Source organism: Acanthochromis polyacanthus, chromosome 17 (assembly GCF_021347895.1).
Source record: "Acanthochromis polyacanthus isolate Apoly-LR-REF ecotype Palm Island chromosome 17, KAUST_Apoly_ChrSc, whole genome shotgun sequence".
NCBI lineage: Eukaryota > Metazoa > Chordata > Actinopteri > Pomacentridae > Acanthochromis > Acanthochromis polyacanthus.
Genome location: NC_067129.1, coordinates 30,770,440 through 30,798,007, shown reverse-complemented (window position 1 = coordinate 30,798,007; position 27,568 = coordinate 30,770,440). Strand labels below are relative to the sequence as shown.

The following is a 27,568-nucleotide window of genomic DNA, read 5'->3' as shown; positions in this document are numbered from 1 at the left end:
CATATACAGATGAACAAGCACACTCACATTCACACTTACGGGCAATTTAGAGTACTCGGTTAACCTCAGCATATTATTGGACTGTGGGAGGAAGCCGGAGTACCCGGAGAAAACCCACGCATGCACAGGGAGAACATGCAAACTCCATGTAGAAAGATCCCAGGCCCAAGCCGGGAATTGAACCGGGATCTTCTTGCTGCAAGGCAAAGTGCTAACCGCTACGCAGCCCCCTACTGGAACAGCCACATGCTTAATCTTAACCTCAACCCTCAACCTTCAACCCTCAAAACTTTCCAAACTTCCCTCAAAACTCAAACTGATCCTCATTAAAGCAGAACCACAGAAACACAAGCAGACACTCTGAAGCCACGGCCATGAGTGGAGCGTAACCTGAGTGGATCTGACACCCGAACACTGCAGCCCACCTGCGTTTACACATTTCTGTACGAGGATTAAAAATCGGCCCACTCCTTTTTTCACGTCTTGACACAACCGCTCAGATCTGGTCTTCACGAGGAGCAGCGAACATGTCTCCAACCGGCCGAGGAGCTCTCTGAAGGCTCGCTGTCTTCCTGTCACCACGCTCGGTTATGGATAGAATACGTGATATTTCCTCCACGGGGAAGGTTTTTATTGAGCTTTTGTTCCGATTGAGGAGCTACAAATGGAGGTTCAGCTTTAAGGCGTCCATCATGTGCTCTGATGTCCTGGCTCCATCATCTCTGCTGGTTTTTGCCTTATTTAGTGCAGTAGGGATTCCTATTCTGCTTAAAATCTGCTACTTATGTGCAGTTTCTACACAGCTGCTGAATTTCCAAAGACATCTACAGTACATCAGAACCTTTGCAACACCTGAAAAGTTGGAAAAAAACACCAAATCTTGATGTATTTGTAGCATATAGCTGGAACTTCATGACATTCTCCGAGTAAAATTCCAACAAACTCCTCTTCAAAAGCCTCCTACATCCACAGAGCTGCACTCTTAGCCTTAGCATGTTCTTGAGCAGCTTCCTAAAGTTTATAAACGACGATGAATCACGTGTTACAGCTCTTTTGTAGTGATGAATTATGGCCCGGCTCGCCTCGGCTCTTATTCAGGTTTAAAGTGTGCAGCTGTGGTTTTTCTAACCTGCAGCTTTACCGTCTGTTTACATCAGTTTTCAGCTAAAAAAGCTCAACAGCTAATGAGGTAGATTTTTCACTCCGACAGTGTTGGAGATTAAAAAACAAAAACAAAACAATGCAAAAAAAAAATCAACAACACTGAGCTCAGATATTGTTGGTTTGAACGGTTGCTCGTCTTTTTAACCAACAGTAGCAGCACTAATTTGTAGTAAAATAGGAAAAATGGATAAAACATGGATGTATTTTACTGCAGGTTCCCTTTTCTTCATTCTATTTATCATATTAGACAAACAAATGCTCAAAATTAAATACGCAATTAAAAGACGCATTTATAAGTTTCCACAAAAACAGCCATTCTAGCTAAATTCTGTGTGTTTTTATTAGTTTTTCCTTCCTCGCAGTCACATTAAAGTTTAAAATTTCAGTTGTAATAAACATGCCGATAAAAGCTAAGAGTAAAAACAAAAGGTTTTACTCCCAAAGCAGCATTATTGAACAAACTCTACCTGGCAGACCTGTCTTATAAAAGGAAGAAAGTGACACTGAAGTTAGATATTGTTGGCTGTAGTCGACCTGCAAAATGTAGCTGAAAAAATGGATAAAACATGGATGTATTTTACTTAAGGTTGCCTTTTTTCTTCATTCTTTTTATTATATTAAATGAGCAAATGTTGAGAATAAGCTTCGGAAAGATGCACCCAAGTTTTTGCTTCATTGCAGTTGCATGACTGTTTATTATTCTACAATTTCACTTGCAATAAACATAAAAAAAAAGGAAAGAATACTCCCACAGCAGCAGTATTGAACACATTTTTCATGGCAGATTTGTCTTAAAAAGGGAAGAAAGTGGCACTGAAAACAGATTGAAGAGTTCATTTGCAAAAACAGGTAACTCCGTTTTCAGAAAACTCATTTTTTTATTGTTTACTTGAGATAATAATAATAATAATAACACTAATAATTTATTTTTTCTCTATTTTGTCATGTATTTTTCTACTGAGTCAAATCCACTCAACTTCAGTTTGATTGATTTTATCTCAAGTGAACAATAAAAAACAAAGTTTTCTGAAAATTTATCAAAACGGAGTTATCTGTTTTTACAAATGAACTCTTCAGATTGTTGGTTTAGGTGGTGACTCATCTTTTACCAGCACAGATTTGTAGTCGACCCCCAAAATGTAGCTGAAAAAATGGATAAAACATGGATGTATTTTACTTAAGGTTGCTTTTTTCTTCATTGTTTTTGCTGTAACAAAAAGCATTCACAGGTTTCCACAGAAACATCAATGTGAGCTAGATTCTTTGTCTGTTTTTACGAGTTTTAACTTCCTTGCAGTTGCATGATTGTCTATTATATTAAAAATTCTCTTACAATAAACCTGAAAATAAAGGGAAAGACTAAGAACAAAGGTTTTACTCCCCCTTAGCAGCAATAATGACCAAAGTTTACATGGAAACCCGTCATAAAAAGTGAAGAAAGTGAAACTTAGATATTGTTGTCTTTTTAACCAACAGCAGCTGCACAGATTTGTAGTTGACCTGCCAAATGTAGCTGAAAAACTTTAAAAAACATGGCCGGATTTGACTGCAGGTTACGTCTTCTTCATTCTTTTTATTATATTAGACAAACAAATGTCCAAAATTACGACCTGTCCTGGGTGTCCCCTGCCTTCGCCCGAGTCAGCTGGGATAGGCTCCAGCACCCCCCGCGACCCTAATGAGGATAAAGCGGTGTATAGAGGATGGATGGATGGATGTCCAAAATTAAGCTCTGAAAAGTTCCATCCACAAAAACAGCCATTCTAGCAAAATTCAGCATCTGTTTTTACTAGTTTTTTTTTTTTTTTTTTTTGCTTCCTTGCAGTTGCATGATTGGCTTTTCTTCTACAACTTCACTTGCAATAAACTAGAAAATAAAAGGAAACAATAAGAGCAAAGGTTTTACGTCCGTAGCAGCAGTAATAAGCAAAGTCTACATGGCAGGTCTGCTATAACAAAGGTAGGTAAAGTCCTGGTATTGTAAATTGCATCAGTAAAAGTAACGAGAAGAAGCACAGCACATGTGCAGTAAAAGAACCCGACAGTCTTTATGTTAACGTAATCCCCTGCAGCTGTCAGTCCCTCAGTTTGTTTCTGGCAGCTTTAATGAGTAAATTCCCCAAAGCGTTGACCCAGAGAGTGAAGACAGCTGCAGCACAGTAGCAGGCGTTGTGTAGTACAGTAGGAAATGTTGAAGAAAAAAAGCCCAGAAGCAAAGCTCTCTTCAGTTTCAGGGTTCAGTGTCAGTTCATCTGGCAAGAAAAGGGGCTGTAAGGCATCAGAACGACAAGCGTAGGCGTGTTTTACCTTAAAAAGTTGTAGTTCTAAATGTCTTAGAGTGAAAATATCTCTCTAAAGCAGCAATCTATTTAGGTTTAAAGGTTGTAAATGTTCTACAGGTGCTCATATGTAGCAGGAAGGCAGGTCTACCTGTACCCGCTCTGGTAATCAATCAGGCAAGAACACAGGTGTAAAGTATCAGTCAAACAAGAACTGCACCACCAAGACCAGAAGAGTCCAGTGGAAGAACTTTCTAGGAACTTTCTGAGGTCTAACTGTTTTCTCTGCAGCAGATGTTACTTCAGGGACCCTTCAGAAAGGTTCTTCACACATTAATATTATTATCAAAGTGGATTCCTTTACCCCTAAATGTAAGAAAAAAACAGACAATATTGTCTATTTTTATTTTATTTTTACATTTCAGCCAAGTAAAACTTTGGTATTAGTGTTGAAAGTCTGTAAAAGTTGCATTATAACCCCAATTTTGATAAAACAAACTCCATAATTTACTATAAAAGAACTGTAAGCTGAAATAATTCCTCAGCATGTTTTTGATGACTGAGCCTGACCTGTGATGTGATTTGAAAAATGACAATAAAACAATAAATTCTGGCTTTACAGTCTATACATTGTGTACATGTAAGCATTACAATACTCTTAGACTCAGGAGAGCATCAACAAGCTTTGGTCGTTTAAGGGTTCCTAAAGGATTGTTCTTGTAGAGTTAGATTTAGACTTAACTGTCATTTTACATCTGCATTTTGTTTTAATAATTTAATATAAAACCTCATTTTTATTGCAATTGTGTCCATTGCCAAATAAAAAATTAATGTAATCTTCATGTTATGATAAAGGAACATCAAGTCTTTATTAGTCCAATTTAAAACATATTTTTTAGTCACTAGCGATTAAAAAACATGCTAAGATACTATGTGAGGGTAATTTTAGGTCACCCAATGCAGGTTTCAGAGAGTATTTCTTATATTTGGGTAAATCTGGATCTTTTCCTACTTTCTGCTGACAGATTGTGTAGAAATAATTCAACACTAATGCAAAGTTCCCTATTAGCCTGAATGGGAAAAAGTCTGTAAAAGTCTTAAAAACACTGTAATTATAATAATGATGATTTAAAAATAGAATCAGAAACACCAGAAAACAGTACAACGAAGAACTCTAAAGGCTCCTCCAGGTTCTTCTACTTCTACAGAGGAGAATGTGCCATTCCTTCATCATAAAAACAACAAACTGATTATATTAAATACACGCTGAAAATCTGCAATGGACCAATTACAAGTTTAAAAAAAGAACATCAATAAAACAATGTGTAAGACGCCATTTAGATCAGAATCCTCCAGGAACTTATTAGAGGTTCCTCCAGTGACCTCCAGATTTCTGCAGGAACCTCCTCAAGCAGACAAAGTTCCTTCAGTATTCCCAGACTTCTTTTAGGATCTTGTAATTCTAACAGAACCACAAACTGATTCTGCATGTAAAGAGGTGTTTTTCAACGCCACAAACACAGAAAAATATGATGAATTCAACAGCCTGAGTCATAAATCCAAAGAATATATGGACTAAACCGCACACAAAAAACCTCAGAGATCTACATTCTCATTAAGTCCTGTGTGTTTCATAGCTTTAAACTTCCAAATCCAAGATGTTTCATGTTAAACTTCAATCCGTCGCCCCCACACGCAGACGTCTGCATACTCTGAGGCCTGAATCTTTAAGGACGGCGACCTGCAGCGTTTTGCCTCTTTATCCATGCCGGAGTCTTCATTACTGACACAGAAAACACGTCTGCCTTCAGAAAAACTTTCTTTTAGCTCGACCCACGTAGAAACACCTGCGAGGACACAGCAGGCGAAACGCAACAAACACTGATCTTCTGTTCTCTCCGAGTTGTCGAGTCACAAAAAGCCCTGATCCGATGATACTCGCACGACGGGAACGTAAAGCCTTCTGAACGACGGCATCCAGAAATATCACGTCACGGATCGGTGTAAGACAAAACAGGAAAGAAAAAGAGCTAGACGTCCTTGGCAGTGAGTCAGGAATTCATTCTGTTTACAGCTTTAACATGAGAAGCATGGATGTATGTTTTCCTGTGTGGATGCCGTCAACTGAAATAGTAAAAAAGTGAACTTGGTTTATTGTCACTTCAACATACAATAAACACAAAAGACCAGGCAGCATACAGAATAAACATCATTATGTAGGAAAACAGTTCAGATTGAGCAGAGATAAATAATGAAATAACCTAAAAGCTTATTATAAATAGAACACATAGTCAAACAAACAACCAAGATAAGAGAACTCGATAAAAAAGTTTGATGAATAGCATAAAAAATTGGTTGTTTCTTCAGCATTTAAAGCTTGATTTGTACTCCTGCACTGAAATTTATGCCATATTTCAACTATATGTGTGTGTTTACAGTCTCCACAATTGTTTTGTTTGGCAGCAATCACTGATTTGTGCAAAGATAATATTTCTGTGCAACTAAATATAGCATGTAAAAGGCTGTAAATGCATCAAAACCCACTATTCTGCCACTGTGGCCAAATGTTTTTATCTTTTCATAGCTGTACCAATCCGTCCAGTTGCTTCTGACATCTTTTCAGTTGTTTCCAATACCATAATGTTTGGTAAAAGTAACTGTTGTTCAACATTTCTAAGCTTCAATTCCAACCAGATCTGCTCTGTTTCAGCCACGAAGAGAGTTGACAAAGTGGTACAGCAACTTTAGTATGTTTAATGAAGTCCTATAAAACTATATTTTATATTATAAATATTTTCCAAGTCACGGGTTCTCAAAGTACACCCCCTGTCGAAAGTTTGGAGACACTTTCTCATTCAAATAAATTAGAACCTGTCTCAAAACTTTTGACGGGGGATGTACCTGGGAGTTGGTCGAAATGTCGTCCTATTTCTGGTATTTCTGAGCCTCAGAACTTCATCAGTACAGCAGAGAGACACAAGACATTTAGGAGCAAAAACAAATTAAAGTTCTGTTAAAAACGTCATCCAGATCAGTTTTATATCCATCTAGATGTCACAGTCTAAAAACTAAATCTGCCTTTTGCTCATTTGTTCTGTATCTAACTTTGAGCATCAGTATTATGGGATGCATCATAGTTTTATGTCACAAACAAACAAAACTGACCCAAATACACTTAAAATGCATAAAACTTGGCACTAAATGACAAAAATGAGACACAAAACAAGGAAAACAAAACAGAAAATGTCAATAGAGAGAAGCTAAAACAAGAAACAAAATGAGCAGTTAGAAAAAACTGTCCCAAAGACAAATAAAACAACACAAATCTGATGTAAAATCACAGAGGAGAGGCAAAAAAATGACAAAGATGAACACAAAATAACAAAAATCTGAGAAAAAACAGAACTCAAAATGACCAGATCAATTTTACAACAGTTTTAAGACTAAATCTGGTTTCTGTTCATTTTCTCTGGAACCAGCTGTCATCATCAGTATTATGGGATGTATCCTGGTGTGAACAGTTTAATGTCATAGAAACAATCACTGATTTCCTGGATGTGTTTCTGTTTTCTGATCATTCACCAGAGAAAACTTTACAAAGTGCATTCTGGGTAAACTTTAAGGCTCATGTCATGTTGGTAGGAGGTTGGTCACAACTATTAGACACAATGAAAGCATTATTTCACACACATTTTGATAGTTTTTGACAATTTTTGGTCATTTTGTAGAAGTTCTTGTCATGTTGGGCATGTAGCAAGACTGCAAAGGCCCTGGAATTCCTGAGCTGATCAAAACTCAGATAAGCTCTCCCTCTCTTCAGCACTGACCAACACCCATCTCTATAGGAGGATTGAGACATTTGTATTTCTGTAGGTTTTCATTCACAGAAGGATGGAACTCCTGTGAACATTTAAACCCCTGGAATAACTTCTTCTTTTTAAAAGACAATGACTTTCAATTATATGCTATGGACGTTTGTTTAATGAACTTTCATGCTAAAATCCCTTTTCAGCTTTAGGAGACCCTCAGCCGGAGATGTCTCTGCATTCCACAGATCAGATAACAAGTCGTAAAACTTTATGGCAGAAGGCTGGAGTCACCCTCTCCCTCTCTTTGACTGAAACAAAGAGACTGGAACTGAACTTAAACAAAAACACTTGCCAAATTAATATTTCTATATGCTTTTGGTTTTTCCAGATTTACCACAGTTACTCACAGTGTTTCATCTATGTCATATTTGAAGATCATATTTGCATGTCTGATAGAAGTCGATTTATTAATTTGTGATGTTAATCATTTCTTCCCCAGGATACTATGATTTTGGAATGAATTCCAGTATTAACCTCTGAATTTCCTCTCCATTTAGGTTGAATGATGACCATTGTATTTACCTGTTACCAAATCTCTGACTTGTTGTTATATTTTCACTGTGATACATATTTTTAATGTCATAAACATAAACATAGAGTTATGAATGAAATGATTCACATCATATGAACATATGTATTAATCTACACATTTCACTTTCACACAACTGAATATGGTGGGATAGACAGATCGTGTTTTGCGCGTTTAATATCATATTTTAATCCATTCTGGACTCCTCTTTCTTCTCTACTCTGTGAGAACAAAGAGATTCCAAATTCCACCAGACTCGCGCCTAAAAGTTCTCTCTCTCCGCCCAGGTCCTCCCCTTAGCTGGACCCACAGATAAAGTCAGCCGTAGCCCACATCTCACTCTCTTGCTCTCTTACCGACCTACTCTCTTACCCCTCTCTTCCTGAGAGGCCAACCAAAGTCTCTCTCATTATTTTCTTACCTAAAGCGCGTTTTTTCTATCTTTGAAATTCCCTCACCATCTAAGTTTGTTAACTATTTATCTCTTAATATTTTTGTAACTTAAGGAGACATTTTGCTCACGTTAAGCCGAATTTTATTCGTTTTAATCTGAAGAACCGATTCAGAACCCGCATTTATTTTTCTTAATTTTGACCGTTTTTCATCAACACCCGTTTTCTTGGCTAAAGCCTGAGAACCATCATTTTTAAACACTCAGCTGAGAACTACGGAGACCTGTTGGACCAGGTCTTTGCATAGAACCGATCAACCTGCGGCAGGACATCTAGGCGTGGCCACAACAACGACGACGACGCACCGCTCCGAACCTGCAGGTCCAGACCGTGTGCATAATCTGAAGGCCCTCACGTCCCAGCCCATGACGGTTCACTTCAATAACTCCAGCTGAGTTTGCTCTGATTCCATTCTATGGGTGATGTACTAACAGCTTGGTCAATTAATTAATTTAATCAATTTATTCTTTTACAAATCATTAGAATTCTTAATCCAAATTACCGGTTACCTCGTCAGGTTAGCTCTGGCTAATTCTCACCATATTTCCTTCTCTCTCACACCTACTTCCACATCCCTCACACATGCACACACACCACACACACACTCCCACATTCCACGCACACATGTAGTCCTGCACGCACACACACACACACACACCATATCTACATTGTACATAGTTCACTTGTCATTATTTTCATAGAATAGTTAATAAATACCTCATTTTAGACCAAGTTACAGTCTTGTGTTTCTTTGTGTAGAATGTGGTCAATTTAAACGAGGATTCAAGACTTTTTGATATGAGATTGATCAAAATTTTTATGAATATTATTTTTTTTATTAATATTAAATTTTTCCCTAGAAATCTAGGGTGGTGCCCCAATTATTGATAACGAGAGCAATAAATCATAACGTAGTACTGCTACAGGCAAACAATAAGTAATTTAGGAGACATTTGTGGTCATTTTAGATGAGTTTTGGGGTTATTTTGGACTTATTTTGACTCTGTTTGTGCAATTTTTGAGTCATTCTGGACAAGTTCAGGGGGTAAAAATGCGTTCTGAGTAAACTTTCAAATGTGGTTTTGTGTTTCTTTGCGGTGGTTTTGTGGTTTTTTTGGAGTCATTTTGTGTCTATTTGTGGTTGTTTTGTGTTTCTTCTGACCTGTGGAAAAGAAAATTCAAAAAGAGATCTCAAAAATGTTTCATTTACTTCTCCTAGACAACTTTTGAGATCTGTGTGACACCAAACTGAGACTAAGGCTTATTTCTCCTGTGTCTCATTTTTTTCTCCTGAGCAATAAGATGCACTAAATCTCAGTTTAGTCTCCTTTAAAGTTTCAGAAGAGATCTCAACAAGCTCTCATATAATTCTCAGAGTTTCTCAACTTTTGTGTCTCTTTGTGATCTCAGGCAGAGAAATCAGAGAGCTCTCTCTAAGAACTCCATCTGTTCTCATCCCAGCTTCAGTTCATGCATCTCATACTAAGCTCAGAGAGAACAAATGAAGAGATCTCCACAAGCGCTCACTGAATTCTCAGACTCAGATCAACGTTTTGGTTGTTTTTAATCATCTAGCATGTTGACTTTATTGTAATCCACATGATATTTTTTTAAATTAATTAATAAAGATTCAGATTACTTTATTCATCCCAAAAGGGAAATTCATTTGTCTGTCAGCTCATCTGCTATTTGCTATAGAATTATAAAGCCTGATCACTGTGGGTACAAAGATCTTCTATATCTTTCCGTCCTGCAGTCCAGAGAGAGGCCCATCACGATATTATGAGTGGATGATCCGTGGTGTTTAGAATGATAAATCCAGTCAAGTGGGAGGAGAGGGTGACATGATTGAAGTCACCATATATTATTATAAGTGCCTCAAGATGTTTAGACTATATCCTGGCAACTTCTTATTTGTTGCAGCATTTATAAGGTGTCTGTGTGCAGATTAATATATGCATAGGGTGGCATAGCTCAGTGGGTAGAGTGGCTGTCTCACACCCAGAAGGCTGGGGTTCGATTCCGAGTCTGTCATGCTCATGTGGAGGTGTGAGTGAGTCTCACATATTGGTCTGTAGAAGCTCCACTGTTGTTCATTCTCTTTTCCAGAGGAGAAATAAAGGAGCCATTAAAAACACTGTATTGAGATTAGCAAGGTATCTCCCACAAGTCTCAAGTATGACTCCCTCTATTTATCCTGTCTCACCTATTTCTCCTAGTGAATTTTAGGAGAAACGTATGAGAAACCTTTAGCCAAAATAGAAACTAAAATGAGGCTGACATGAGAATCTCAAATTTGTCTCCTGAGTTGTAGAAGAGCAAGCGTTGAGCAGTAAAATTTTCCTCTGGGATAGTGACTGCACAGTCCTGACAGTGAAGCATGCAGGTGGGAGTGTGATGAAATGGGGCTGAAGAAAACTTTACAAAGTGCATTCTGGGTACATTTTTAAAGCTCATATCAGCATGTGTTACAGGTGGTTGGTCAGAACAAGTTCTAGACAATGAAAGGAACATTTCTACAAACGCTTTGATAATTTTTGACAATTTTGGCTCATTTTGTAGAAGTTTTTGTCATTTTGGGCAAAAAAAATAGTAATTTAGGAGACATTTCTGATCATTTTAGGTGAGATTTGGTGATATTTTGGACATCTCTTGACTCATTTTGTGCCATTTTTGAGTCATACTGGACAGGTTTAGGGGGGAAAAGTGCATTCTGGGTAAACTTTCAAGGCATGTGTGATCAGTGGTTGGTCAGAACAATTAAAGACAATGAAAGGAGCCTTTTTACCCACATTTGATACCAGGGTCAACTGCTAGACACTGTGTCAAAATCCTTTTCTAATGTAGGCTATTTTGACAGCAGCAGTTCGATTTACAGTCGTGCATCTGACACCAAAACGTGTTTGCTTAAAGATGCGTTAAGCAGAGCACAGATGGTTTAACGAGAAACGGATGACTGAACTTCTGTTTTACTGAAAATAAAAGCTGTTGTTCTCCTTGAATGCATTTTCAACACTAACCTGTGCAGAGAAGAGAAGAGGAGATGCTAAAAACAGGTTCTCCTTTCTGAAGCTGAGAGAAACAAGCCGGCCACTCGCCAGGTAATTTGAGTTCTGGATCCTCGCTGCACAGCAAAGTCAGCGCTACAAATGTATTCTGAAATCTGAGATGTGCTGCAGGAATGCAAACCTCCACAGCAGATTCAGAACGGCAGCTTTAATGGCCGTGATCATGAAATAACGTCGGCATGTTCTGACCCGCTGTGAACGCCTGCTGGCTCCCTGCAGCTTTACTTTGAAGGGGTTCTGTGAGAGCTCAGGTCATTTCATGAGGTATTCTACATTTAGAGACATCACTGAGTTGCAGACTATTATTTGGCTTGTGCTGCTTTGGTAGCACAAATGAAAGAACGGAACAAACGAGCCAAAAGCTAACGAGCGTATTTCTAAATCAAACTTTAATCTTCTTTGATTTACCCCCTGCTCTCTGTCCTCTGAGGGTTAAGCCTGGACACATATTAATTACAGCGTGTGTCGTATTGTGATTAATTAAATACATACTAGTTCGGCTTTTATGATGGGATCTTCTGAAACAAGTCAGATTCATTTGCAGCAGCCGGTTCTTTAAGGTTCCCTCCTTGATCATGTCCGACCGATCGGCCTGTTTCTGTTTTTTGGCTGCATCGCCGCCGCCGTCTATTAGTATTCTCACTAAGCGGTGTCACTGGAGGGCAAATAAAACCAGATTAGAGCCAACACAATTTAAAGCCGTTGCATCTGGACATTAACGGAGAACGTACAAGACTTTAATCTTTGCAAAACAAGGGAGTAAAAAAATTGATCCCGCGGACATCGTGGTGAGAATACTGAGAGGAAACTCTGGGTGTGGGTGATGGAGAACAGCCAGCTACCAGCCACTCCTCTGATTTTATCACTCAGTCTGGTTTTGAGTGGAAGTAGAAGTATAGCGACAGTTTCAGGTCAAAAAAGTCATCTATGGATGTAACTGAGGAGTGTTTTTCTATAATCCTGGTGCTCAAGAAGGTTTTAAGATGAAGATTTGAAAGAGAAAACATCAAAAACAACCAAGAGATCAAGTTACAGCACAGGAAAAAATGAAACAAACCTGTAAAGATACTGTGAATGCATTTCCTTGAGAGTTATGTGCAGCTAACTCAACTTGCTAATGTCACCTTGAACCAGATATTGTTCAAAGATGCATTGAGTCTGCAAACTTAAAAAGACAATAAAAAGCACCTGTAGGTCCATTTTAAACCGTGATTACAGGCTACACTGCTTGTGAAAGCAACTGTTTTGGTCTGAACCATAAAAAAACAACACAGAATGAGATCCAAAATTCAAAAGCTTGACTTACAGGGTATGTATACAATCGCTGTGTAGAATCACAATGAGAATAAAGATTCTTGATTCTTGACATACGTAGATGAAATCACAACTATAGTACAGAAATACTGAAAAGAACACATAATTCTAGTAAATGACATGAAGCATAGCAAACAGGAAAAGTGAGTTTTAGTTATAAAACATCACAGTACTACAGGTACTCTGCAGTCTAGAAACAAAACATCGGGTGAACAAATGGATTTTGTCAGACTGAAATTTAATGCAGTTGTTTTCTTGTACCAGCTACAGTACATGCGGCAGTCTTGAGTTTCCTGAGACTCCTATAACTCTGAATTTTCTGCAGTGGAATCAGTGAAACAAATATCTTGGTCAGACTTTGCTCTTTGGTCAGATGAAACAAAAAATGTATTTAATTATTTGGCCACAATGAGCAGAAATATGGAGGAGAGACCCCAAAAACACCAAACCTACCATCCAGCATGGTGGTGGCAGTATCATGCTCTGTGGAACTGGAGCTTCACACAAAGTAAATAGAATAATGAAGGAGGAGGATTTACCTCCACATTCTTCAGGAAAACCTAAAACCATCAGCAGAAGGTTGATCTTGGACACAGTTGGATGTTTCAACGAGACAATGAGCCCAAACACACATCAAATTGGTGAAGAAAACAAACGTTTTGCTTAATTTTCAGGATTTTATGTGTTTTCAGACCCAGTTTCACACCAACATAAGTTGAAAGGATGCCATGCAAGGATGAAGTTCTTCCTCTAGAAACAGAACCTTCAAGCTCGACCGATAAGTTGGACAAAGAAAAGGCCTTCAGGAGGAAAGTTCTGTGGTCAGATGGAACAAAAACTGAGCAGAAATATGTTTGGAGGAGAGAAGGTGAGACCTTTAACCGCAAGAACACCGAACCTATCGTCAAGCATGGTGGTGGCAGTATCATGTTTCTTTCTTTCTTAGAAGAACTTCTGGACTGGTTTCAGACATTAGTTTTGGACTGGTTTCATTTTTTTTCAGTCATGGTTCTGGTTTTGGATGTGATTTAAAATTAAATTAGGATTCATTTTACACTGGATCTGGTCCTGGATGAGGACTGGTTTCAGACTGTCTTGGACGAGTCTTGGACTTTTTTAAATAGGAGTTTAAGTTTTAGTCCCGATTTTGAACTGGTTTTTGGCTTTTCTAGGAATGGGTTTGGATTGCTTCTAAAACTGGTTTCAGTTTTGTTTGAGATTGGTTTCAGTTTGTATTCTGAGTACTGTCTAAACTGGTTTAGGTTTAATTTTGGTCCTGGTTTTAGAACTTTTAAGGCTGGTTCAGGACTGGTCTCAGACTGTCTTGGGGAAAGCTTTTTTAAGCCCAAGAACCCCAAACCTATCATCGAGCATGGTGGTGGCAGTATCATGCTCAGTGGAACTGGAGCTTTACACAAAGTAAATGGAATAATGAAGAAGGAGGATCACCTCCACATTCTTCAGGAAAACCTAAAACCATCAGCAGAAGGTTGATCTTGGACACAGTTGGATGTTTCAACAAGACAATGGGTCCAAACACACATCAGACGTGGTAAAGAAATGGTTCCATCAGGCTGGAATGAAGGTTCTAGACTGGTCTCCTCTGAGTCCTGACTTAAAACCATCAAGTACCTGAGTCAGAAAGAGGACAAGTTTAGTGGAACTGAACCAAGAGGAGTCAAAGATAAACCAGAACCTTGACGACAGAAACCAAACTTTGGTTCATGACTGTTCCTTTGTTTTAATCAAAGTAGCTGCATGGAATTTTACACCAAAACTGTGCAAACAACCAATCTTGAAGTCCTACATTCAAAGATTTATGAGAAAATAACAGTTTATTTCTGTAATATTGCACTAAATTCATAAGTTTCCTCCACCAGGCGCAGGAGTGTTAACCTGAAACGCCCTGACGTTGCATAATTCTCCCAGATTCGTTGGTTCTAGGTCAAGGGTCTTTGCTCTCCACCACCGTGAAAAAATCCTTCGGGTGGGAACAAAGTGAAGTAAGTTTCTTCAACATTCAAAGCAGCTCGGAGGTGTTGGGTTTCTGTGGATGGGAGGTAAAAATAAAAACCTCTGGCTGCTCCATTACTCCTTCCAAAGACCTCCCTCCTCTCTCATCCTCCAGCTGGCTCCTCGGGGAATCAGGCAATGAAATATTTCTCTCTCAAGCTTGTATTTTTATTCATTTCCTTTTCAACACCCCTGTGAATTCAAACTTTATCTCATGTTCTTTTCCATTTCCTCTCTCTCATTTCTGCCTCATTCTAATATAAACTGGTTTTCATATTTTGCAAAAAGGTATGATTTTTTATATGTATTCATGGACACACAGAACACAATAAAAACAGAGAATCTCAGCCATCATTTGGAGTCTTACAAGCTGTCGTTAATGACGGTCCACTTCCAGTCTGTGTGTTTTAATGTCCTTGAATCTATTTTTGTCTATTTTCTTCTTTATTTCCATGTTGCTGTTACTTTTTTGGCTGCATCAACCTAATTTCTCCAATAAAGCTTAATTTTTTCCTTGTTCTTCGTTAATTCTTGACAGTTCTTTATATCTAGATTCTAAACAGTAGTATTTGGGCCAAAAAAATCTACTTTTTTGAGTTACTTCTACTGAAATTATGTTCAACCAACAAAAAATATTGAGTTAAGGGTTGAGTTAAATATGGTATTCATGTATGAATTAGGGATGCAAACAATTAATCGATTACATCGATTACATCGATTAATTGTCGATAAGAAATTACTCGATTAAAATATGATAATTGCAATTAATTGCATTTTTCACTTGCAATTCCCTGCCAGCCCGCATGAGGGCGCACTTGATGCCAGATGTCCTTGATGCACACGCGGGAACACAAGAGAAGCTGGCCTCTGACGACAACAACAAGACAAACGAGAAGCGGTAAGCTGGCAGGATGAAGAGGACAAGACGGAGGTCGGTATGGAACCACTTTAAGTTGGTTAATGAAGACAAAGACGCCAAATGCACAATCTGTGGAAGTATTTTAAAGTACAGCTCCTCCACAACTTCGCTAAATTATCACCTCACCTGAGGGAGTAGCTCTCAGCCTACAATGACCGCAGCGTTGAGACGAAGATTATGTGACTCCATGAAGGCAGAGGGCATTACCCAGCGGATATGTGACACGGTTACGACAGACATGCTGCCAATAAATGTCGTTGAAGGACAGGGGTTTAGAGAGGTAATAAAGTACATCGAGCCAGGATACAATGTTCCCTCTAGAACAACAATAACCACCACCATGGAAGCAAGCTACGCGAGGAAGAAGGCAGAGTTAAAAACACAACTTGCAACCACGAATGTGGCCCTCACAACGGACTGCTCCATTGAATGTGTTGTTCCCTGCTGTTAAGAATAAATCTTTTATTAAGGAATATGATTTGCATTTTCTCTTTCATAAGAAAGATAGCATTTTTGTAGAAAAGAACCTATTGATTCAGAGGGAAATTCAGCTTCTCAGAAAAATTGCCGCTTATCAATTAATGGATCATCGATTGATAAGATGAAACAACTATCGATTATTGAATTACTCGATAATTTGCATCCCTAGTATGAATATGAATAACTACTGGATTCATGGGAAGGAAAACTGGTTAAAAGAGCTTCAGACTTTCCTGGAATCTGGTGAAAATGTTTCCATTTGTGAACTCAGCCTCCCGCTGAGCGTTTCAGTCCGTCAGCACATTTCCAATCTCAGCACCATAACGTCTCGGTGTGGAGAGAAGATTGAAGAAATACAAGAAGAACCTCATCAGAACGAGTTTCTCTGACACTAATGTGAGTCCATCCAAGTTTCCCTGATGTGAAAACTTCCTGCTCGCTTCTTCACATCTCATTTCACCTTAAAAAAACAAAACCAGGCCTGCCAGCTCTCCTCTCTGCTGCTTTGTTTTTTTATTGCTTCATATATATTCTATGGGATATAAATCAAACATGTTGGCATCTCGCTGCTGTAGAGGCGGTTCGTCTGGTGTGAGGACACATCTTGTCGACCAGGCTGCAGATGGATACGGTTCCAACAAAGCAGCTCTGGGTGGGACTTCGGGTTAACAGATATCCTAAAATAGATGTGAATCCTGGATTTCTACCTGCCCACGGGTTGGGAGAGATTTGAGGCAGATTAGATTTTAGCGTCGCTCCCACTTTTTCCAACATAATTGGATGCTTTGGGTCGTATTTCATTCTCAATTGGCCGCATGTCACCGGAGATGCATGAACAAGACTCATCTGGACGACGACATGATTTTCTTTTCACTTTTTTGATGATTTAAGGTGATAATTTTGAAACAGGAAAGCAGCAGTGATTGATGATGGGGCTGAAATACTGTTATTAGATGTTTGTCATCAGAGTCCTTCAATATTCGACCCCTTTGCTCGTCTCTACAGTCACATGAAGCTGCCGTCAGTTTCACAGTTTTATAACATTACAATCTTCCACTGTTTTTTTTTTCTCCACCCGATCAGGTAAAAATGTTTAACCTTTAGATCTGGAAATGATTCTGTTTTTCTAACTCCTTCACTGTGTCTGTCTTTTCCTCTCTGCCGTCACTCTGATCGACCGTCATCACATCTGACAGCTGAGGCGGCTGAAAGATGATGAACAAGACGTTTACGGCGAGGGGAAACTGGAGCCGACACCGAGGAAGACGAAGGAGGATGAAGCTGAATGCGACTGATGAGCAGGAGCCCAAACCTGACCGGCACTGAACGGGTTTAAGGTGCACTAGAAACGCTGCTTTGACACCAAACTGAAAAAATAAATGCATTCGAGCTCACTGATGACAACTTTGGACAAATAAATGAAACCAATGTTTCTGTGGTGCGGAGCAGCAGCCTGGGAATGGCTGCACTGAAAAAATAAAGTTCCATAAAAAAAACTGTGAAAATCTGGTAGCAAAGGTTACAAATAAATAAATGAATAAATAAAATGTAATGCTGTAATCTTTAAAAACTGCTTAACAAAAAAGGAAAATAGTTTTACATATTTTAAACAGATTTAAATGCAGTAAAACAGCGTAATGTTTCAACCTCACATTGTAAAATAAAAGACTGTAACAATGTGATGTGGACAAAATATACAATTAAATTAATTTACAATGAACATCTTTTATTTGTTGTTTTACAGTTTTTTCAGTTCTTAATATACATCATTTTTTTCTAATAACAGTAATTCTGGAACAGAATTAGATTTTTTTTCTCTCATTTAAATAGTTAAAAATGCTGCAGCACTGAAATTGTGAAATGTTGAAAAAGAACAAACTGCCATCGTAAAAAGAGGTTTTTGTTGTGGACATTATCTACAGCTTGGACTTCTTTTGTTAACATGTAAATTAATTCTTTCTTTCTGTGATTTTACCAGATATCACTTGTTAATAAAACAGGGAAAATGCATAAAAATGACCATTCAGTCTTTAATGCACGTCATTTTTCTTTCAAATCAGAGCAATTTTTGCATTAAAAAAGTATTAAAAATAGTAAGTTTATGGTCAAACACTGAAAAAGAGCACACAACCATTTTAAAAAAAGATATTAATTGGGAAAAGTCTAAAATATGTATTTTTAAAACTACTAACTTGTTTCTTTTCTCTTAAAATTATGGGTTTATTTTAATAAAATCAGCTAAAAATATCATTTCACAGATATTTTCCATTATTTTCATAGTTTTTGAATGTTCTAACGTTCTACATTTTTGTTATTCAAAAAGTCTTTTCTTAATTAATCTTTAAATCGTTTGGTGAACTAAGAACCTTTTGCTCTGGGACCGTCCTGGTGCTGGAATGAATGGATATTAGTCACTACAGCTCCAGTTTTTCGCACATATATGTTGGTACATGGGCGTAACGGACGCGGGGTACGCGTGGGACATGTCCCCCGCACTTTTCACATCTGTCCCCTCTGTCCCCCGCACTTTTTTCAGCCGTTACAACAGCTAAACCCGTTATTAGCATCCAGTAACGTGTTTTCCCGAGCCGCCTTTGAATGCACCATGAGCGCATGCTAACGCAGGTGTTCCACAGGAGACGTGCTGCTGTGCTGAGCAGTGCTGAACGTGCGTCTGGAGTAATGTTTAGCAAACCAGCCAGAGCTAGCAAGAAGCAAAAAACTTTACAGTTTTTTCCAAACAAACAGTGTAAGTTGTGTGACCTTGTTGGATGCAAACAATGTTAGACTTGTTAGCTAAATGACGACAAGGTAAAACGTGGCAATATATCAATATGTTAAGCTAGTTAATAATTTAAATGTTGTTGCCTCTGTTACATTACTGCTAATTAGTTTATTCTTGGAATAAACCCAGTCCTCTTTCATTTCTGGGCAGAAGATGTGCTCACAATTGCTCTTCATGTATTTAAGTCTTTTGGTCCCAAAAGAGGAGAGTCAGGGAGGAGAAAAAAGAATAGGCTATCTATGGTATAAAAGTGGTTAAATTTACAACTATTTTTACTGCTTCTCTTTCTAATTCTATCTCAGAATTTTGATTTTCAGATTTTTTAATGATTATTTCCATAACAAAGAGCAGAGTCAGGCAGGAGATGGACCAGAGCCAGCAGTAATGTTGACCATGCAGGGTCTGCAGAGGTGAAAAAAATATATAAGTGGCTGAGAAAAAAATATGTATCTATGGGTTAAAGTGATTTTGAGGTTAAATTCTACTGCAATTTTTACTCTTCCTAATGCTATTTCAGAATTTTTCTTCCCACATTTTTTATGTTTATTGCCATAACAGAAAGAGCAGAGTCAGGGAGGAGATGGATCAGAGGCCAGCAGCAGGGACAAGGATGTAGGGTCTTTACAGGTAAGGAGAGATTATAACTTCCTGAAAATAAGATATCTATTGCAGGGAGAAACCAGGCAGTACTGATCATTTCATGTTCAGTGTTTGGCACATTTGGCTACTCGTCCAGTAGATGTTCAAGGGACATTGTTGTCAACTCAACTAGAGTTTGGCCACTAAAACTTTAGATTTTATAGTTTAAAGTTTTATACTTAATAGTTTAAAGAACTAGCCTAGTTGGTCCACTGGTATTGTACTGTGGCTGTTAGGGATTATGTGGTTCTTTAGCCACTAAGGACGGTGCAATTAAATGTAAGAGAATGGTAAGTCGCTCTGAAAAATTTGTCCCCCTCACTTCTGAGATGGTGGTTACGCCCATGTGTTGGTCTAACCATTTCTTAACTTATATATGTGGATGTGACTAGTCGTTACTATGTGTATGAAACGTTTCTAGCTTCAGAAGATCCCATTCTGTTGTTTGAAGACAGATTTTCTTGCCTTCAGATAAATCTGGCTCTGGTTTCTCTTTACCTCCTCAGTCCTCATCATTTGCCTTTTTCATTCATTTCCTGCTGACGTAAGACACGTTTCTCTGATGTTTGTGGATCCTCATGAACATCTAAGTGTTGATTTGGACACAGAAAAGATCTGATCAAGGAGAAAAGGATGACGAGGATGGATTAGAGCCCACTCAGGACTGATTCTGGCTCCTGCAGACTCACAGCTAAGAGCTCTTTGCACCACTTCAGAGATTTCTGCATTTAAATCCTGCATCAGGGTTTGTCTCTCTCCACTCAGTTAAAAGGTGCCAAAATCATTCATGTGCTCAAGTAAAATCGAGGATAAGCCTAGTGCAAGTGAAGTAAAATAAAAAACATGCTGCATTTCTGGATAAGCTTCCCCTCTTTTGGGTTAACATATGTCTGTAAAAAAGTCCAATAAGTGCCTGTAATGAATCAAACACTATTAATGAAGCTTCCATATTTCATCAATCAGCCACACATCATCAGTTTAAAGATCGATTAATACACTAATTCTTACTGTGTGGAAGGTGTGTGGATATTATATATATTTTGCCTGTAAAAAGTTAAATGAATCATCAGGGGAGATGAACAGATGTTTAATTTGCTGCTTAAATAAACATGAACTTGACTGCACCAAAATAAAAGTCTGCAAAAGTGAGATTATTTTGGAAATAACTGTTATGTTGGTTTATATTTTTTATTGGTCTTTGCTGCTTTCAGTTTAATGTTTTCACTGTTTGAAAGAAATATCCTGAACCATGATGTCCAGTGAGTATAGATAAATGAAGTTTAGAGGCCATGTAGCAGCAGTAGTAGTAGAAGTAGTATTATGGTATAGGCTACAGTAAAATTCCATTTATTTCTTGTATGTTTTCAGGCTCTGAACAGGAACGTATTTAAAACACATAAATACACATTTTTTCCTCAAAGATAATCAAAGCTATTTTTGAGGATGTTTTAAAATTAAGATATGATGATCAATAAAATAAAATTACAGTTACTCTACAATTTAAAAACATTCTCCCCAAACTAATTAAAATGATTTTGAAGATTTTTTGAAAGAGACATGATGATTTAAAAAAAAAATCAAATTAAAATTAAAATACAATTTTAAAAAATCTGCTAAAATACATAAAACAATTTTGGGGATTTAAAAAAATGAGACATGATGATTAAAAATAAAAAATTAAAATGAAATTACAATGTAAAAATTCACCCAAAACAATTAAAATCGTTCCAAAAAATTATTTTGGGTCAATCTTTTAATTGTAATTTCATTTAAAGTTTTTATTTTTTGAATCACCACGTCTCAGTTTAAAACATGTTTTGAGGGATTTTTAACAAAAATTGAGACATGATAATAAACCACTTCAATAGGCTGTTTTCACTTGACGTCACTTCCGTGCTGGGCAGCGGGCGCGAAATACAAACGGAGGGCAACAAGTGAAGTAGTAAGCAAGTCTGTAACCAAGATGGCGATGTTGTGCGTCATTTACGGCTGCTCAAATCGTTCCAACCGGGAAAGAAGCAAGAGTTTTACCGAGTACCCAAGGTCATTCATAAAGGGGAAAGTTGTAAGAAGCTCACCGAAAAACGCCAGAAAAAATGGCTACTCAATCTTCGCCTGCGATCTGGAGGAGCAGAGTCAGATAATGCCCGTGTGTGCAGTGACCATTTTGTCCAAGGTAACCTGTTTATTCGCTTATAGTTATCATGTACTTTCCTATGTAGCACTAAAGTTTGTTTATTCGTTGCTTTGTTCAAGTTACGACAGACACATTGCGCTTAATAGCTGTTGCTAACTGCTGATGCTTACATATGCTAAACATGAAATAGTCATAAATAATAAAATAAACACTCACCCTGGCGAAAACCAAACGAAGGTCGTTGTTCAGTAGTTTTGAGCCCAGGTCGTGCACCCATCCACTAACAAAATAGTTGTAAGACTCCATACTTTTGTACGCTTTCATCTGCTGTTTTGTGTAGAAGGACGTTTGGAACACTAAGTAATTTGTGATGTCAACTGCCTCAACAGCAGGCAAATATCTTAAATCTGTCGAAAAATCCATCTTCTTGAGAAGATAAGGATCACATCCGGCATATCTTGTGACTTTTTGCAGGTACCTTTCTTTTGCAATTCCATTTAAAGAGCTGCAATAGACATTTTCCTCTATCTCTTCCATTGCTGTAGTTTATGTCTTGCCCTCCGTCTGAATCTCGCGCGGTGTCAGAATCACGTGACTGAAAACAAGCTATTCTGAGCTGAGATTTGATTAATTTTCCTGACAGATGAACATGATTAGTTTAAGAACCATTGGAAATGAAAACGTCAATGATTCTATTCATATTTTCTGTCAGAAAATGGTGTCATTCTGATGATTTTTTTAAGATAAAGTGCGTTTTAAAGCAGGTTCAGAGGCTGGAGGCTGAGATTTGTTGAATATAAAGTGCTGACAGTCATTTTCTATTGACTGACTGTAAAATCTTGCAGGTATCTGAATTCTGCTGCATATATCAGTATGTGTGTAATAAACGGAGCGATTGGTCTCTGTTGTGTGACTTCTACATCTATATTTGCATGTATTCTGTTTGTGGTGTGCCGTGGTGAACCTAAAAAAGAAAACTACTGGGACTCACCGCAGCTCTTTGAACGGCTCGGCCCTGACATGCGGCGTCTCCACTGATTTGCTGAACACGGCTCCTTCGGCCCCTGAAATCACAGAACACAGAATGAGACGGGAGGCCGCCGTCGATTGGAACCACAAACCCCTCCCGTCCAATCAATGGACATAATTTCTGAGACTCCAGCGATCTATACGGCTGCAGTCGACTCGACAATAACGTGGAAGAACGCTCCTCTGGAACATTATGAGGGAAAAAACACTCAGAAACAAGCTCAGTTTACTGCTTTGATTCATCAACAACACTGCACAGAAACATGCAACGTTCTGAGGTAAACCCTGATTGAAAGCAGAGTTTCAGTGTTGTCAGACCTGCTTAGCAAATATTGCCTCTATTCTGTCACAATCAGTCCAGTTAAGGACAAAAAAATCAGCTGTACTGTTGGAAACCTCACTTTTTGAGGACAATGGCAATGGACAGTATACTGCATGTACTAGAAGTAGAAAGAGTAGAATTACAATGCACAGAAATAGAAAACTATAACGTAAGAATGATGTAAAACCCAAGGAAACTAAACATAGGTGTCAGTGCGATGCAATGCTACTTGACCAGAAATGAAAAGACACAAATAAGGAGATTTGAAATGCAGTTGATGTGTTACCCTCTAAATCCTAAAGCCTGCCGGTCGGTTTGAAAGGCACATAATTTTTTCAAATGGCCAAATATTACCATTAATCAGGGACAGCAATGGCTGAAATAGGATATTTTGCTACTTTCTGATTGTTCTTGAACTAACATTTGTAAAAAATAAAATAAAAAAAATAAAATGACTTTAAATTACCTGATTCAATGAAATCATTTGCCAAAAATAAAATGTTTGTGCTGGACTCTGTACAAAACAAACAAGTTAATAAATAAATACATAAACAACCAACCAACTGACCAACCAACCAACCAACCAATTAACAAACCAACCGACCGACCGACCGACCGACCGACCGACCGACCGACCGACCGACCGACCAATTAACAAACCGACCGACCGACCGACCGACCGACCGACCAATTAACAAACCAACTGACCGACCGACCAACCAACCAACCGACCAACCAACCAACCAACCAACCAACCAACCAACCAACAACAAAAAAAGCTTGGAGTTCAGACCAGAAAATCTCTTATCCCAAAAAAAGTCAAGATGGCTGTGATGTAGGGATATTAGAGAAAAAAACTGCTAGTGGGCTAACTTCAGCATTTAGCTCACATCACAAAGACCCGCTTTAATGTAATCTGCCAAAAAACAAAAACTCATCTGAAACCTAAATTTTCCAAAACGTGAGTAAAGTCTCAAAACTCATGGACTTTGGTTACACTAATCAATCATTCTTTGGTGTTCTATTTAAATTCCCAAATCAGAAAATGACAAACAATTTCATTATTATTCATCAATGTAACACAAACAACAAAATAGCAGCTTGTTTTTCTCTCTAGGAAATGACAAATCAGAACCCAGCAGAACATAAAATGCTAATGTTACATTCACCAATGAATAACAAAACAGTAATTATTTTTATCATTTTTCTGATTTTGAATTCTAAATTGAAAATCAATCCAAACATATTTTGGTGCATCATCTGGAACAAACATAGGAAATAAACTGTAAAGTTGTAAATGATGAAACAAACTTTCAATTTGCAGTCCTGAGCTTCCAAATTATCAGACGTTTGGCTCACAGTGTGAAAAAGTTAAAGTTGGTTCTGATCGGTTGTAGATGCAGCAGCAGCTCGAAGGAAGCCGAAGCGTTCAGTTAAAATCAAAGCAACCGAGCATCAGCTTCAGATCAGCTGCCGTGAAGAAAAGCAACCGGAATCATTTGGACAAACAGCTCTAGCTCTGCAGAACAAGCTTCCGATAGTTAGCTGGACGGAAAACAAAATGGTCCCACCTCGACTGGACAACATTTGTCTGGTGAAGGATGGTGTTTGTTCAGGTGAAGGTCGACTGTCGGCCCTCTGACATCTTCATTATGAGGCTGTCAAACCAAACTGATTGAAAAATAAAGCTTCCAGTGACAGTACAGTTTAATTGTTGACATTGTCACATTGTTTGGAAACTTACAAAAGCCAAAACTTAACATTTTACGACTGCATATTGGGTTTAATGTGAGAGTTGACCATGAAAAGATGGTTTCTTACAAGTTCTGTCTCTTTCAGTATAATTCAATCTGCTTGCCACCCAGAGAAAAACATATTAATGTATAGAAATAGAAAAAACAAGATGTTTTTCAGTTGCTTAATACTTAGTTTGGGTGCTTTTCTAATGCTTTTATTTTGAAAGACGTCACAACACAAAGCGAAAGTGCAAGTAGAAAAACTGCGCAAAAACAAGTAATTACCCTCCATCTGAGTAAAAGTACAGGATAACATCCCATAATATACATGGGAAATGTAGCTGATACTTTTTTTCTCCTCCATAACCTAATTCATGAGGCTTTGTTGTCTCTAATTCTGACCTAAAATCCTAAAAAATCTCAACCATCAGTTGCTAATCTGATGTAAACTCCGGCCCTGAACACCAGGATCTGTTTAAAATGCTCCAGTTTGTTAAAGTCTTGACTTATCGACCAATAAGAACACTTCACTTCCAATACTGACACTCTGAGGAGCCAATTGGAGCCAAGCAGGTTGATAATAGCAACAACTCCACTGAGGGCTGAACTAGGAAGTGAGATTAGTGTGTTAGCAGGTTTGTTGAGCCTCCAGTCAGTGTTTTTTGTGTCACGAAGGTCTTTTAACCTGCTAGATCCTCATGGTAACTGATGCCGTGGAGCTAGCTCTCCATGGTAACTGATGCCGTGGAGCTAGCTCTCCATGGTAACTGATGCTGTGGATCTAGATCTTCATGGCAACAGATGCTGTGGAGCTAGATCTCCATGGTAACTGATGCTGTGGATCTAGATCTTCATGGCAACAGATGCTGTGGAGCTAGATCTCCATGGTAACCGATGCTGTGGGGCTAGATCTCCATGGTAACTGATGCTGTGGGGCTAATGTGGTCCAGGTTCTGTTCAGAGTTTTGTCTCCCTTTAACCAAATTGCTTCCTGATGATTATTTATGAGCGTTACAGATTCTCAGCTGAGGGAAAATGTTTTTATCTGTAAACCTGTTGAGCTGTATGAGGTACAAGATCACACACCGTATGCATCACGTTGCCATGGAAACCCCATGTATTTAGCTGATGATGCAGAAATCGCATAAAAATGATTTTATGTTTGGTCCTGATTGGCTGTCAATTTTGTTGATGGAACACGGATTACAAAATTGATTCTTCTACTGATATTTATTAAAGAAAGCATTCAATCAGTCGCATTAATTTGACTTATGGACTGATTTCCTGCATTATGGGATAGTGTCAGACCTAAATCTATGAAGTTTAGCAGCTCTAATGTGCAGCTGCACTGATCAGTAAAATAAACACATTTAATACGGTTTTTACCAGCATTTATGTTTTCCATCATTTCCAATAGCTGCAATTTTTACCGTCATTTATTTTTATATTTCTCATTGTTCTTCATTAAAACAACCTGTTGAATAAGTCTGGAGCACAAAGAAAGTCTGGATGTCAAACTGGTGTAGAAACATTAAAATTACAATACTGTCAGGCAATGAAAAAAACTGTACAAGTCTGAGAACTTCTACAAGCAGGAAGGTTTTTGGGTTCAAACCTGCTGTTCCATTTTGGTTTATCTTATTTCTCTTGGTGCTTTGGCTTCTCCACACCAATCAGAAACAAGCATAATGGCTTATTTAGTGATTTCATGATCTGATGAGGAACTTTCAGGGTGAATTATCGACCAAACATCAGCCGGGAACGACTGCAGGGGAAGCTGATGGACGAATGAAACCTGAATTTCTGCTTCCAGTAGCTCAATGAAGCTCTGGTGACATTTAAATAGCTGTAAGTCGCTCCCTCGAAGATGAAACAGAAGCTTCACATCAGAAATCCCGGCTCTCATTTGGAAGGAAGAGAACAAAAAGCTCTCTGCTCGGCTCCCGGCTGTCACTCCGCCTTAAGTCTCCAGTTTAAGGGATGAAACCGGCGTCGTTTTAATTTATTCCCAGCATCTCCGTTTTATCGCCCGTATAGAAAGTTCAAACGGTGACGGATTCACGGTTAGCAGCGAGCAGGAAACAGTTCCTCCAAAGCCTCTAATGTATGGGCGCTTTTTATTTCAAATAGCTGCAGGTCCTGCTTCTTTTTTATTTGCATTTGAGGCTTTAAAAAAGGATTTCTTGAGATAAATGTGAGTCTTCTGGATAATTTTGGGTTGCAAAGTGACAACAAGATTAATTATCACTGAAATACTGTAGTTTTCTTCTGTAGTCAATGATAAACTGCAGATAAAATCCAGAACTGTGGCCTATTAAAGCTGGAAACTGTGCTCTGTGTTGCTGAATTGATTCATTTCTAAACATTTTTTGCAATAAATGATCTATATGAACTGTGTAGTTTAATGAACTCGACCGAAATATTGGCTAGTGCCAATAATGAGAGACATTTTTGAGATAACAAAAAAACAACCATAAAGTTTATTTTCAGGCTTAGAAATTGAGTTTAGGTTGACTGAAATCTAAAAAATATAGTAAATATGAAACATAAAGATCAATATTTGCTCTTAAAGTCTGTCACTTGTGTGTTAAATTATGATAAAAAGCTGGAAAAAGCTAAACATTTACTCCCATTAATGGCTTGTTTGTGTTGCCGTCTTTATTTGTATTCTGCAGTGAAACGTCTTTGTGATTTATCGGGTTTTCTGATCTCCAGCTCCATGGGAAAACCGAGCGGACGGCGGCAGGGTTACGGCGAGAGGCGGGTTCAGACGGGAAAATAAACGGCGCCATAAAGACGTGTCCATGTATATGTGCCGAGGTGTTTATGAGGT

The 27,568-nt window shown here is 38.2% G+C and overlaps 1 protein-coding gene across 3 annotated transcripts in view; it reads right to left on the bottom strand.

Annotated features, from left to right (window-relative positions):
* Positions 1 to 27,568, bottom strand: part of sgcd (sarcoglycan, delta (dystrophin-associated glycoprotein)) — a 547,041-nt gene that overhangs the window by 23,818 nt on the left and 495,655 nt on the right. For all 3 annotated transcript variants that reach the window (XM_051938031.1, XM_051938032.1, XM_051938030.1), the window contains one exon: positions 22,640 to 22,712. In XM_051938031.1, the coding sequence (XP_051793991.1) occupies positions 22,640 to 22,712 (73 nt within the window). The remainder of the gene's footprint in view (positions 1 to 22,639; positions 22,713 to 27,568) is intronic.